Raw genomic sequence first — 13550 nt, 5'->3', positions numbered from 1 at the left:
TGCGTCATCTCCTCAGTTCTGGCCCTGGTGCCCAGCCCCAGGCTGGGGGCCCTGCGAGGGGCTGGGGGATCTGAAGAGCTGGGCTCAGAGACCACCTCCACCACGGACCCTGGAGGAGCAGCCATCCGTCTCCAGAACAGGAGGAGCCAGGGTGTCGAGCAGAGGCCCCTCCAATTCTGAGCCCCAGGGGCAAGGCCGAGGCACTCAGACACCCCCGTCCCCACACCAAGGCTCCACGCACTCAGACCACATGGAGGTCCTGCAGCCGCTGACCCAGGCCCTGCACATGGAGGCTGCCACCCCTACACCCTGCCACGTGTGAGGCATCTATGTCCACCACGGCCAGAGCTGCCTTGGTGGTGTCAACCTCTTGCAGAGTTCCTGTGGTGATGCTGCCCCAGAAGCCCCCAGAGTCGAGTTGCAGGAGGGAGGGGCTGAGCTGGGGCCTGTGGGGGGAAGACTCGGGTTGCACAGAGAAGGCCCACATCAGCCACATCCTCCCGGTGCAGAGCCGGGCCAAAGCCCTCCCCTCAGCCGTGGACTCCTGGGCCATGTGGAGCGCATCCAGGGCCACACCAGGGTGACGGAGGGCTCCCCCCGGGGTGCAGGACACCGTGCCCCGAGCGGCCCTAGCGGAGGCTGCACTCCCCCCCCTGCAGCTTCTCCTGCTCCATGGCACGCACCAAATCCTGCACAAACAGCATCTCGGAGGCCACCTGCTTGGCCAGCGCCTCGTAGCGGTTCTCGAGGCGGCTGAAGCGGCGCCTGAGCCCGCTGGCCCCCAGCAGGGCGCCCTTGGCCTCCTCCTGGGCCTGCCGCTGGAGCGCCTCCGTCTTGTGCAGCTCCTGGCGCAGCCGCCGCAGGTCCTGGCCGATGCTCTCGTTCTCCTCGCGGTACCAGGCCTCCTTCTCCTCGTAGATTGCCGTCAGCGCCTCGATGTCCTCGTGGAACAGGCGCCGGCTGTGCTCAAGCCCACGCAGGCCCTCCTCAGCCACCGCCACCTCCTCTAGCACCTTGGAGAAGCGCTCGAAGTTGACGTAGGTGTTGTTGGGGGGCATGCTTGAGTGCGACTTGATGGTGTACTCCTTGAGGCGGGCTGTCTTCAGGCGCCGCCGCTCCGGCTTGCGGCCACTGTCCTCCCGCCGCACGTTCCGCCGCCGGATCGCCTGCAGCGGGAGGGGAGGGTGCCTTGGACTGGGGGGCCGGCAGGGGGAGACCCCCCCCGGCCCATGCCCGGCCCTCCGCTCACTTTTCATCGGCACTCAGCCCTGCCCATTCACGTACACGTGCTCCTGGTGCTTCCACACTCTGACGGCCGAGCCGAGAATGGATGGCAGACTACCTGGCCGTGCCACAGACCACAGAGCCAAAAGCATTTACTCTCTGGCTCTTTACAGAGGTTGCCAACCCTAACCCGGGCCTGGAGGTGACCCCTTTCTGGGAAGTTCTGGGGAGGGAGCTCTGCTACGTGCAGAGGGGCCGTGGACTCCAGCCGGCGCCTCCGTGAGATGGCTCCAACACCACGTCCATGCACACCCCGCACCCCACACCGTCCGGGTCCGCTCCCCTGGGGACCCTCCCCCATGCCAGGGGCTGCTCACACCTGCCATGCCTACGTGGGGGCAGCCCCACTGCCTCACCTTGATCCAGGAATGCTCCAGGCTCTGGGCGATGGTCATTCTCCTCCTGGAAGAGCCCCCAACCTTAGTTAGTTGCACGTGGGCCACTTTACCATCCTCCCCAACGCAGAGAGCAGGAAGGGGTGAGCCATACTCTCCCTGCTACAGCTCTGGCTCTCAGCCCCACCTGTGGCTGACTCAGGCACCCGCCCCTGGGGACCCTCCCAAGTCCCTAAAGTCACCCTCCAGCCCGGCAGCAAGTCCCTGAAATGACCGTGAAAATACAGGCACCATGAAGAGCTTCCACTCTGCTTGGCCAACCACAAGGAGCCCATCAAGGGGACTCCAAGGTCTCCATGTTTTCTGAGGGGTTTCGTTCACAGTGTTGACACCTAACACTGGGGTCTCACAACTCAGGCACCTAGAGGGGGAGGCTGGGGAGCACTATGGCCCACGGGAGCACCTCTGTGTGAATGAAGGCTCCGTGCTGCCAGCACAATTAGATTTTTTTTCTAGGAAAAAAGACAAACAGTAATCTGGAACCTTATAAAAAAACCTCCTATCTTAAACGTTGGCCACAGATTAAAAGCTTAAGAGACAGCTTCTTAAGAGGGCCGACCGGGCTTCCCTGGTGGTGCAGTGGTTGGGAGTCCGCCTGCCGATGCAGGGGACAAGGGTTCGTGCCCCGGTCTGGGAAGATCCCACGTGCCGTGGAGCGGCTGGGCCCATGAGCCGTGGCCGCCGGGCCTGCACGTCCGGAGCCTGTGCTCTGCAACTGGAGAGGCCGCAACAGTGAGAGGCCCGCGTACCCGCAAAAAAAAAAAAAAAAAAAAAGGGCTGACCTAACTCCTCTGTGCTATCTCCAGCCCAAAGCAGAAGCCACGCCCAATTCCCAATAACAGAAAGGTGGTGGCTTGGACGGATGTGTTACTTGTCCTCGGCCAGAGCGCCCATCCTGGGGGCCTTGCCAGGCCCTCCCTGCCCAGCCCAGCGCTCCTACTTGGGGTCTTTGACGAGCAGCCGGCGGATGAAGTCCTTGGCCAGCTCGCTGGTGTTGCTGAAGTACTCCTCGTCAAAGTCGTAGTTCACGGCCGAGATGTTGGTCAGGGTCTCCTGCTTGGTCTCTCCCAGGAATGGTGACGCACCACTCAAACTGGAAGGCGGACACCGGGCTCAGTGGGGCCGGACATCCCTGCGGTCACCCCACAACCAGGCCACTGCCCAGGCCACCACCCGACTCCGCCATGCCCATAAAGGGGGCAGACGTGGAGGAAGGGCGATGCCGGGCCCCGGGCCACCAACCACAACTGTGCCCAGCCTCCAACCAGAGGCAGTGAAAATCCACTGCCCAGCCAGTGAGGGGTGCTGAAATGAGTGGGCAAAATCTCTGCAGAATCTCTAGGTAGACGCACAGCCTCGAAGCACTTCCCTGAAGCATGTAGTAGTTAGAGGGAAAATGGCTAACTTTGGGGGGAGGTGGCGGGGAGTCCTGGCCGACACTGCAGACGTCATGTGTCTTCCAGACATGCTGCACTGAGGCCACAGCACCACACTGTGAGGTTATGGGTACGTGATGCTGTGACTTAGGGTGACAAATGTATATGTGGTCTTCACTCCAATCCTCAAGTACACAGATCCGAAAACCCTTGTCATTTCCTAAAACCCTAGGTGGCAGCATCTTCTGTTATAATATTTGGTCTTTGTTCCCTTTCCTAAAACAGCTCGGGGTTTGAGACGAAAGGAGTGTTTTTGTTGTTCACAACAAGCCCCCTCCAACCACACCTGAGTTGATGCCATTGAGGTGACTTTGGAACGGCCCTAAGGAGGGGGCCGGTGGCCAGGGAACCAGCAAGTGGGGTTACAGTGATGGAACTTTCATCCTCACCCCTGACCTCCAGGAAGGGGAAGGCCTGGAGGCTGAGTTACTCTCCAACGGGCCCGTGACTGAGTCCACCATGCCTAGGAGCTGCCAGCCGGAGGATGAGGGGGACATGCCGTCCCGGCCCAGGGCCTTGCACGGTTGTTTCACACGATGAGGCCCTGCCTTCTGAACTCTCCTGAACACACCTCTCTCTCCTGCACAAATTCATTCATTCACTCATGCATTCGTCCATCCATCCAGAGTTCCCGAGTGCCGCGACACGTCGGAGAACTGAGGGTGCTGCCTTCCACTCGCTGTCCCCGCACAGAAGCCTCCCTACCCTCCTCTTGACCCAGCAGGGCCCCGGGAAGGGGCAGGAAGCGCCGAGCAGGTACTCACAGGATGTAGGTGATGACGCCAATGCTCCTGGAAGAGAACACACAGAAGAGATGGGGGTCAGCTCAGCCAGGGGCACAGCACCCCAACCCCAGAGCCCCAAGGGGGCTGGGGGGCCCAGAGCCCGGTCGGCAGCAGGCCCATCAGCCCCAGGGACCCTCTCCCTCCAGGGGCTGCACAGCCCCCAGCAAGGCCCTCGCTCTGCTCGGAGGGTCTGAGGACTGGACACGGAAGCGCCTGTGACCACACCTGCCTGTTCAGGCTCAAACTGGCCGGGGTCAGGGCGGTGTGGACAGAGCCCAAAGGCACCACAGACATGCAGACGTGGGGCCCTCGACGGGGCTGCTGTGGCCGAGGGCAGGGCTGGCAAACTCCTTCTCTAAAGGGCGAGACGCTGAGCGGGGCTTTGGGGGCCACAGATGGTCTCTGCCACACATTCGTGTGTTTTTAACAACCCTCCAGAAACGTGAGAACCATTCCGAGCTCATGGGCCTGGGTCGTCGGCCAACCCTGTTCTAAGGCAGCAGTCTGTCCTGCCCCTGCCCCACAGCTCCAAGACAGGAGAACAGGCTACACCCCGGCCTGCGGCTGTGACCGGCAGCTCCTGGGGACAGATGGGGGATGCCCTGAGGAGAAGCGACGAGGGCAGCCCCGGGCCCGCCACCCCCCCACTCACCACATGTCCGCCTCCAGACCCAGGGGCTCGTAGTTGACAATCTCGGGAGCTGCAGAGACAGGGAGACAGGGTCAGGTGCCGGGTATGGCTAAGGGGGAACCAGCGGACAGTGCCCACTCAGGCAAGGCTGGCCCTCGGCAGGGAAGGCCGGGACGGTGACAGCACCAACGCCAGGCCTTGAGTTCCCCGTGTCCAGCGCCAGGGCCAGGAAGGGAAACCTGAGGCCAGTGGGCCTGCCTCACCCCATGCCAGCTGGAAATCCTCCAGTGCCCCCCAAGGCCCACACCGGGCCTTACCCACGAACTCCGGGGTGCCAAAGATGTTCTTGAACTCGTTCCCTGCTTCGATTTTGTGGGCGATGCCGAAGTCGATGAGCTTGATCCGCGGGTTGGGCACATTTTTGTCCAGAAGCATGATGTTCTCTGGCTGGAGGCAGGGCGGGAAGGCAGGGCGCTGGGCGGGAGGCAGTGCTGCTGCCGGCCCGCCACCTCAGGGAACAGCACCAGGTTGTCCCTGAGCACCTCCCAATCCCAGCATGCGGGGTTTGTGCAGGCTGACCCCGCACAGGTCCAGGCCTGAGCCAGTCCGTCTCCCCAGTGCCCCGGGCAAGAACATCCTGTGCCGAGGGGAGGTGGACCCTCTCAGCCCCCATCCTCACCCTCCCCGGTCAGGCTGGTCCCCAGCTTTGTCCTGAGGGCCCAGCGGGGCTACCTTGAGGTCGAAGTGGGCGATACGCTTGGAGTGCAGGTAATGGACGCCGTCCAAGATCTGCTTGAGGAACTGGGTGGCCTCGTCCTCTGTCAGCGACTCCTTCTCCGCCAGGAAATCGAAGAGCTCCCCGCCCGAGACCAGCTCCAGGATGAGCACCACGTCGGTCTTATTCTCAAAGATGTCGTGCAGCGTGATGATGTTGGGGTGCCGGATCTCCCGCAGGATGTTCACCTCCCGCTCGATCTCCTCCCGGCTGACCCCCCGGCGGCTGGACGACAAGCGGCGCTTCTTGATGAACTTGGCCGCGTACTCCTTCCCGGTGCCCTTCTGCCGGCATTTCCGCACAATTGCAAACTGGCCACTGCAGGGACAGAGGGGGAGGGGAGAGTGGGGAGTGGGCGCCGAGAGGGACACAGGACTCTTGGGACCGGACCACGCTCGGATGACGCAACCTCCTGGGACAGTTCGTCCCAGCTCCTGGCGCCATGCTGAGGTGCACCCCACCAGCTGGAGAATGCACCCCACCCAGCAGGGGTGCTCCCACGCAAGTTCAAATTGGTGCATAATACAGTGGCTACCTGGAGTTTCTGCAGCAGTGAAAGAACAGAAACGGCTCCACGTTTATCAAAAGGGAGCTGGACTCCCATCATGGTAAGTCAGGCAGAATTTTCGCAGTCTTGGAAAAGAACGACTCTCCATGTGCTGACCAGAAAGACACCCATGGACTTCCCGGGTGATGCAGTGGTTAAGAATCCACCTGCCAATGCAGGGGCATGGGTTCAAGCCCTGGTCTGGGAAGATCCCAAATGCCGCACAGCAACTACGCCCGTGCGCCACAACTACTAAGCCTGCGCTCTAGAGCCCGCGAGCCACAACTACTGAGCCCGTGTGCCACAACTACTGAAGTCCGCGTGCCTAGAGCCCGTGCTCTGCAACAAGAAGAGCCATGGCAATGTGAAGGCTGTGCACCGCAACGAAGAGTAGCCCCTGCTCGCTGCAACTAGAGAAAGCCCATGCGCAGCAACGAAGACCCAACGCAGCCAAAGATAAATAGTTAAAATAATAAAATAATTTTAAAAAAAGAAAAGACAAGACAGATACCCGTGAAGACCAGCTCAGTGAAGACAACTGCAGGATAACACAAGGAACGAGAATTTTCTAGGTAAAAAAGGTACATGCTGTACCCACCTATACAGGTATGTTTATGTGTGTAGATGCAGGAAAAGAGGTCTGAAGGACACACACCAAGCTGTGAGCAAGAGACATCCCTGAGGAGTGCGACTGAGGGCAGTGAAAAGGGGTTTTTACTTTTTATTTGATATGACTCTACAAGATTCAACTTCTCACAGCATTATTTCATCATTGTTTAAAATCTAAGAAAAGATAAAAAACCACTGAGTTCAAAAGAGCTTCTTATCCAGGGACTTCCCTGGAGTGCAAGTGTTTAAGACTCCATGCTCCCAGTGCAGGGGGCACGGGGCCAATCCCTAGTCAGGGAACTAAGATCCCGCATGCCATGTGGCTCTGCCAAAAAATAAATAAATAAAAGGATGTCTATCACTTTAAAAAAAAAAAGAGCTTCTTATTCAATAGGCAGAGTGAAAGAAGTACACACATTTTCACAACAAGAGAGAAGAGTGAGGATGTGGAGAAACCAGAACCCAGGTGCATGGCTGGTAGGAGTGTGAGACGGGGCAGCCGCAGTGGCAGACAGTCTGGCGGTTCCTCAAAAGGTGAAACATGGAGTTACCATCGGACCCAGGAACATCGCTCCACAGAAGCTTGCACACAAATGTGCACAGCACCATTATTCACAGTAGCCATAAGATGGAAATAACCCAAATGTCCCTCAACGGATGATGGATACACAAAATGTGGTCCCTCCACACACGGGCACATCACTCAGCCATGAAGAGAGAGGCACTGACACTCGCTGCAACGTGGATGGACCCTGAGAACACAATGCTCAGTGAGAGAAACCAGACACAGGACACACAGGGTGTGATTCCATTGATGGGAAACGTCCAGAACAGGCAAATCCACAGACACAGAAGGTGGATTCCTGGTTGTTGGGCTGGGGGAGGGGATGGGGGCGTGCCTGCTCATGGGGATGAGGTTTCCTTTTGGAGTGATAGAAACGTTCTGAAAGTATTTAATAGTGATGGTTGTAAGACCCTGTGAATGTACGAAAGATCATTAAATTGTACACTTTAAATGAGTAAATTGTATGGTGTGTGACTTTTATCTCAAGACCCCTGGTATCTGAAGAGAAAGAGAAACTCTCTTTACTGCACTCCAGGGAGCTGTCCAATGTCCATATTCTTTGGTTATCTAGGAACTTACCTTAACTTGCTTTCACTCAGGAATTGAGTGAAAAAGGCCAAAGGGTAAATATTTTAAGCTTTACGGGCCATGTGGTCTCTGTCACAATTCTTGTGTGTTTTTATAACCTTTTAAACAAGGAAAAAACCATCCTACGTTTGTGGGCGGGCCATACTGAACTAGGTGAGGGCCGGATGTGGCCCAAAGGCCATGGGGTCATGCACCCCAGCCTCCAGAGGATATATGAACACACACGTGAGCAGAGAAACTAATTCTAAGACAGAAGGCACACATTCCAGACAAGAAACATCAACCAGGCACCACTGGGGGTCAAGGGAAAGGAGACTAGGTGACTACGTGACATCTTGTGGAAATGGGGGACGAGCACGCAGAGGAAGGAATTGTGCAGACGGGCCTTGGGGACAGGAGGGGTCTCTTAAGTTGGTGACAGCACAGGGAGGACAGGCCAGACAGAACGAGAAACGAGTGAGGGGCGCCTCTGCCAAGCCAGCAGGGCCCTCAGAAAAGCCAAGGGACCCAACTGGGTGTGTCCCAGTAAGTGGACCTCACTGGGACGCCCAGGACCACCTGTAGCCAGCAAACACCTGAAGCGCTGCCCTCGTGAGCATCGAGACACAAAGGCGCCCACGGCAGACCACTGCAGACATGCTCCGAGCACACTCAGGCAGGTGAGGATCAAGGTGGGGAGTGCAAATTATTACCAACCAGGGTAGGCTAAATAAAGGTCCACATCCGAATCCCCAGAACCTGTGGACACATCATCTCACGGGGCAGAGGGCCTTTGCAGACAGAATTAAGTTAAGGCCCCTGAGATGGGGATGACTCTGGATTCCCTGGGGGGCCCAGTGTCATCACAGGGTCCTTGTAAGAGGGAGGCGGGTCAGAGGCAGAGCGAGATGGGAGATGCTGCGCTGCTGGCTGTGAGGATGCAGGAGGGGCCGCGAGCCAGGGATGCGGCGCCTCTAGAAGCTGGAAAAGGCGGGAACCGATGCTGCCCTGGAGCCTCCGGAAGGACCAGCCCTGCAGGTCCATTTTAGACTCCTGACTCCCAGACCTTTATGATAATAAATGGGTGTTCTTCTAAGCCACTAAGTTCTGGTAATTTGTTACAGCAGCAACAGGACACTCAAACACTAGTCTAAAAGCCAAGAGGACAGGTCAGACGAGAAGTGTCAAGTGTCCCTGATCAGGACTCGCCCCCCGCACGGAAATCCACGCTGTGCTCCTGCCCCCACCTCCACATCTTAGCTAACATTCCCCACACCTGAAAGGCCTTTCCCCCTCCCCTCTGCCGACATCAACCAAGCAAGTTCTTCCAGGTCCACCTTCCATCCCACAATGACGCCTGACAGTAATAACTTCGAGGGCTGAGTGTTCGCCACGTGCCAGGAACACTGCTAAGCACTGGACGTGTGGCCTAATTCTCAAACACAAGGATTTTTCTCCCCTGTAGCTTTATTCCAAGCTGAACTAACAAAAAACTAACAAAGAAAGAGTTCATGGGAAGAGGGACAAAGACACTGTTAGGTGCTGAATTGTGTCCCCCAAAATCCTAACCCCCAGAACCTCAAAATGTGAGGTAATTAAGTACAAATGAGATCACTGGCGTGGGTCCTAATCCAGTATGACTGCTGTCCTTATAAGGAGATTATAATAAGGACAGGAGATTAGGATACAGACATGCACAGAGGAAGAAAATGTGAGGACATGGGGAGAAGGCAGCCATCTCCACACCAAGGAGAGAGGCTTCAGAGGAAACCAAGCCTGCTGACACCTCGACCTTGGACGTCCAGCCTTCAGCACCGTGACAGAATCAACCTCCACTGTTCAGGCCCTCCAGTCTGAGGCACTTTGCTACAGCAGCCCGAGCTGACGAATACAGACACACACAGCTCTCCATTACGTGGAAGCCAGGCTGGAGGTCTACAATGACCAACAGCAGATTCATTTATTTCCCAAGACTGTCCAGGTGACTTGAATTAGGAGGAAAGAACCCTCCATACACATCTGCACAGGCACACAAAGAAACTCACTCCCAGTTCATTCAGCCCGTGACTCTTGGGACAAGGAAACACGACCGTGCTTTGCTCGAGACAGGCAGAAGAAGCTGGATGCCCACCTCTGGTTCCAGCACTGGCTCCAGCACGCCTGGGCTTTGCAGCTGGCAGGGCGTGGCCTCAAGGTCTGAATCCTGCCTGGCCACTTCCAGTCTGTATAGCCTTGGGCAAGACGCTTCCCTGCTCTCAGCCTCAGTTTCTTTATCTATAAAATGAGGATAATAACAGTACCTCCCTGGTAGGGCCTTTCACAGATGAATGGAAATGTAACAAAAAAACAGCCCAGGACTCAGATGTCCAAACAACATCTGTAATTTATACAAATTGCAGCACAGTATGCACAATGTTCTGTGGCATTAATCCTTCACCTCATGTGTCTCCAAGAATGTTCCGGATCATTACATAGGGCAGCACTGTCCAAGATGGCAGCTACTGGCCACATGGAAGCTGTCCAGCCCATTCAAATTGACATGTGCTGTGAGTGTACAAGACACACCAGATTTCAAAGGTGCACATCAATAAAAGGCAGTAAACTATTTCATTAGTAATTTCTATAATGATCACAAGCAAAATGATAACAGTTTGACATATTGGGTTAAGTAAAATACATTATTAAAATCATTAAAATTAGGACTTCCCTGGCGGTCCAGTGGCTAAGACTCCACGCTCCCAATGCAGGGGGCCTGGGTTCGATCTCCAGTCAGGGAACTAGATCCCTCATGCATGCCACAACTAAGAAGTCCACAAGCCACAACTGAAGACCCCGCATGCTGCAACTAAAGACCGCGCATGCGGCAACAAAGATCCCGCGTGCCACAACCAAGACCCAGTGCAGCCAAATAAATTTTAAAAATTTAATTAAAAAAAGTTAATTATAAAAAATATTATTGGGGCTTCCCTGGTGGCGCAGTGGTTGAGAGTCCGCCTGCCGATGCAGGGGACACGGGTTCGTGCCCCGATCCGGGAAGATCCCACATGTCGCAGAGCGGCTGGGCCCGTGAGCCATGGCTGCTGAGCCTGCGTGTCAGGAGCCTGTGCTCCGCAACAGGAGAGGCCACAACAGCGAGAGGCCCCCGTAACGCAAAAAAAAAAAAATTATTAAAATTGACAGAGCTACTAGAAAATTTCAATAAACTTCCTACAAGGCTTTCATTATACAAGTTGCTGGGCTCTTTTTTTTATTTAACATTTTCATTGGAGTATAATTGCTTTACAATGGTATGTTAGTTTCTACTGTATAATAAAGTGAATCAGCTATACATATACATATATCCCCATATCCCCTCCCTCTTGCGTCTCCCTCCCACCCTCCCTATCCCACCGTTCTAGGTGGTCACAAAGCACCAAGCTGATCTCCCTGTGCTATGCGGCTGCTTCCCACTAGCTATCTATTTTACATTCAGTAGTATATATAAGTCCATGCTACTCTCTCACTTCGTCCCAGCTTCCCCTTCCCCCTCCCTGTGTCCTCAAGTCCATTCTCTATGTCTGCGTCTTTATTCCTGTCCTGCCCCTAGGTTCTTCAGAACCATTTTTTTTTCTTAGATTCCATATATCCGTGTTAGCGTACAGCATTTGTTTTTCTCTTTCTGACTTACTTCACTCTATGACAGACTCTAGGTCCATCCACCTCACTACAGATAACTCAGTTTTGTTTCTTTTCAGGCTCTTTTTAATGGCTGCATTATATTCCATCGATGAGCCTATGGTGCTGTGACGGGCACTGAAGAGGCTTCTCGTCTTTTGCTCACAGAAAGTCCTTATAGCAACTCTCCCTGTCCCTAGATCCTTACGTCCATGTACGTACTACTTCCACGGAATTAACTCCTAGCAGCAGAATCAGTGGTTTAAAGGGAACATACATGGTATTTTTGCTGACTTTTGCCAAACTACTCTCAGCAGCAGGTCCTAATACATTTTCAACAACAGAGTCTGAGACTTTTTTGGGGGTGGGGAGACGGCCTGCATTCTCTACCACTCTACCGGAGGAAATTCCTAAAGGAGGGACTTCAGAATCCTAAATGAGCCCCATACACTCTCTCAGCAAAGGCCTGATGAACAGCTCAGTTATGGCTCAGTTATTTACATTCCATTCTGGTGACATCATGGGGCTGGCCAGCAACAAACTCACCAAATAAGGTCTGAAGCTCTGTGGGTGTGGGGGGGGAGGATGGTGCCTGGCAGGTCTTGGGGGGGGAGGGGGCGCTCCCAGGGGACGCTCCAAGGCCCAGCCCAGCAGGAAATCAGCTGCTGGCTGGATCGGGAAACCTCTGCTCTTTCCCACAAGAATGCCAACCATTGGCAAGGGTGTAGGCCCAGACGGGAGGCCTTCCCTGGAAACGTACGAGAGCCGAGGAGACTCAACTGCCCTCCCACAAGAGAGGATTAAAGAGAGGGACAGACCCTCACCAACAAAACCTGCCAACATCTACTGCTCTCACGCCCATGCCAAGCACCGTATTAGGTGCCATTTGTGCTCAGTTATGTTTCTCCCCAAATGAAATGCACAGAGGATGTCAGAGCAAGAATTCCTGGCCCAGACTGGCTGACTCCAAAGCCCAAACTCGTTCCACAGCACATGATATCGACTCATCCCTTCTTGGAGAGTGGGATAAAGGACAGGAGACGAGATACACCCAGAAAACCCCACAGCGGGTCTCTCCCCTGGTCGGAGCCCCATCAGAGGGGAGAACTCACCTGCCCAGCTCCTCCCCCATCTCATAGTGGTCTTCCACATCTTCCTGCCTGAATGTGGACATAGCGGCCGGTCTGCCTTCCAGCGCCTTCCACTCCAGTGCAAACCCAGTCACAGTGGCCCGGGGGACAGGACCTCAGGGAGTCCTCTAGCCGTGACCCTGGAGGAGGAGACAGGGAAATAAGAAAGGAGTGAGATGCCAGCCATTACTTCTAGGTCAATGGAGTGACCTGCTCCCCCAAAAGAGGTTTCACATCACACCATGCTGAAATTCCACGGTCCTTGTAGAAAGCACTTGCAATTGGTGGGCGGGGCACGTCCATGTTTCGGCTCATTTAGATACCACACCGCCCCGAGGTCAGTGTTAGCCCCGCTGTGCCACCTCCACCCCCATAGCTCCCAGCCACAGACCTCTGCTTCCACAAACAGCACCGCAGTCTTCTTCTGCCTCTCCCTCCTAGGCTTCTCCCAACCTGCTTGTCCAGAGCCCCACACACTCCTGCAAGTTCCCCACACTCTTCACACCCCCAAACTCTGGGGCTCCCTGATTCCCTGCCAGACCTCCAACACGCTTCCATCTCCCTACCCATCAGCGGCCTCAACCCCTCTTTCCCTTACCCACTAACCCCTCCTCCTCGGCTGGTCTCTTAAGACCCTCTGCAGCGCTGTGGGTAATCTCTTGCTCCCCCCAATCCTGAATTCCCCAGGAACTGGACAATGGCTTCCAAGCTCCTCCGAAGGCCCCGACCCGCTCTTGCTTCCCCTGACCTCCACCGTCCTAGCAAAGATAACTTCTTCCTCCCCCCGTCCCCGAAGACACCCCTCCAGGTTTCAAAGGCCCCCATCCCGGTCTCCACACTCCCAAGGGGCCTCCTCAAAGGGCTACAGCTAAGAGTCTTCTCCATCGTCCTTCTCCCCCGACCTTCTCCCAAGCTCCAAGGCAGACCCCGACGGCTTCCTTCAGAGACGCCTCAAAGATCTCCCCAGCCTCTGACGTCCCTGCTCCAGCGTCCCAGAGACCGCCACGCCCCTCACAGGCGCCGGCCCAGCTTCTCTCCCGCCCAGTCATCCCACGGGTCCCCAAACGTCACCCCCGCTAAGACCCCCCAAGGGCCCCCCAACCCGCCAGCCTCGGACCGAGCCCGCTCCGCACCCTCCGTGGCCCCGCGCCGCGAACCGACCCCTCAGCCGC

At 55.9% G+C, this 13550-nt stretch overlaps 1 protein-coding gene across 1 annotated transcript; it reads right to left on the bottom strand.

The window, feature by feature from the left end:
- Window positions 1-629: 629 nt before the first annotated feature.
- DAPK3 (death associated protein kinase 3) lies at window positions 630-12422 on the bottom strand. Its single transcript, XM_065874158.1, has 8 exons — window positions 12361-12422; window positions 5264-5624; window positions 4849-4978; window positions 4553-4601; window positions 3880-3906; window positions 2620-2772; window positions 1641-1686; window positions 630-1166 (listed from the first exon to the last, which is right to left on the bottom strand). The coding sequence occupies exons 1-8, from the start codon at window positions 12420-12422 to the stop codon at window positions 630-632; spliced, it is 1365 nt and encodes a 454-aa protein (XP_065730230.1).
- Window positions 12423-13550: the final 1128 nt, after the last annotated feature.

Source organism: Phocoena phocoena, chromosome 3 (genome assembly GCF_963924675.1).
Source record: "Phocoena phocoena chromosome 3, mPhoPho1.1, whole genome shotgun sequence".
Classification (NCBI taxonomy): domain Eukaryota; kingdom Metazoa; phylum Chordata; class Mammalia; order Artiodactyla; family Phocoenidae; genus Phocoena; species Phocoena phocoena.
Note: the sequence above shows the minus strand (reverse complement) of the source record. Positions and strands in the feature narration are given on the sequence as shown.

Coding starts and splice junctions, on each gene's coding strand:
- DAPK3 (XM_065874158.1), bottom strand. CDS start 12,422: ATGTCCACATTCAGGCAGGAAGATGTGGAAGACCACTATGAGATGGGG. Junction 4,602..4,848: donor TGGCACCCCGGAGTTCGTGG/GTAAGGCCCGGT, acceptor CTGTCTCTGCAG/CTCCCGAGATTGTCAACTAC. Junction 2,773..3,879: donor GGCGTCATCACCTACATCCT/GTGAGTACCTGC, acceptor TCCGCCTTCCAG/TTTGAGTGGTGCGTCACCAT.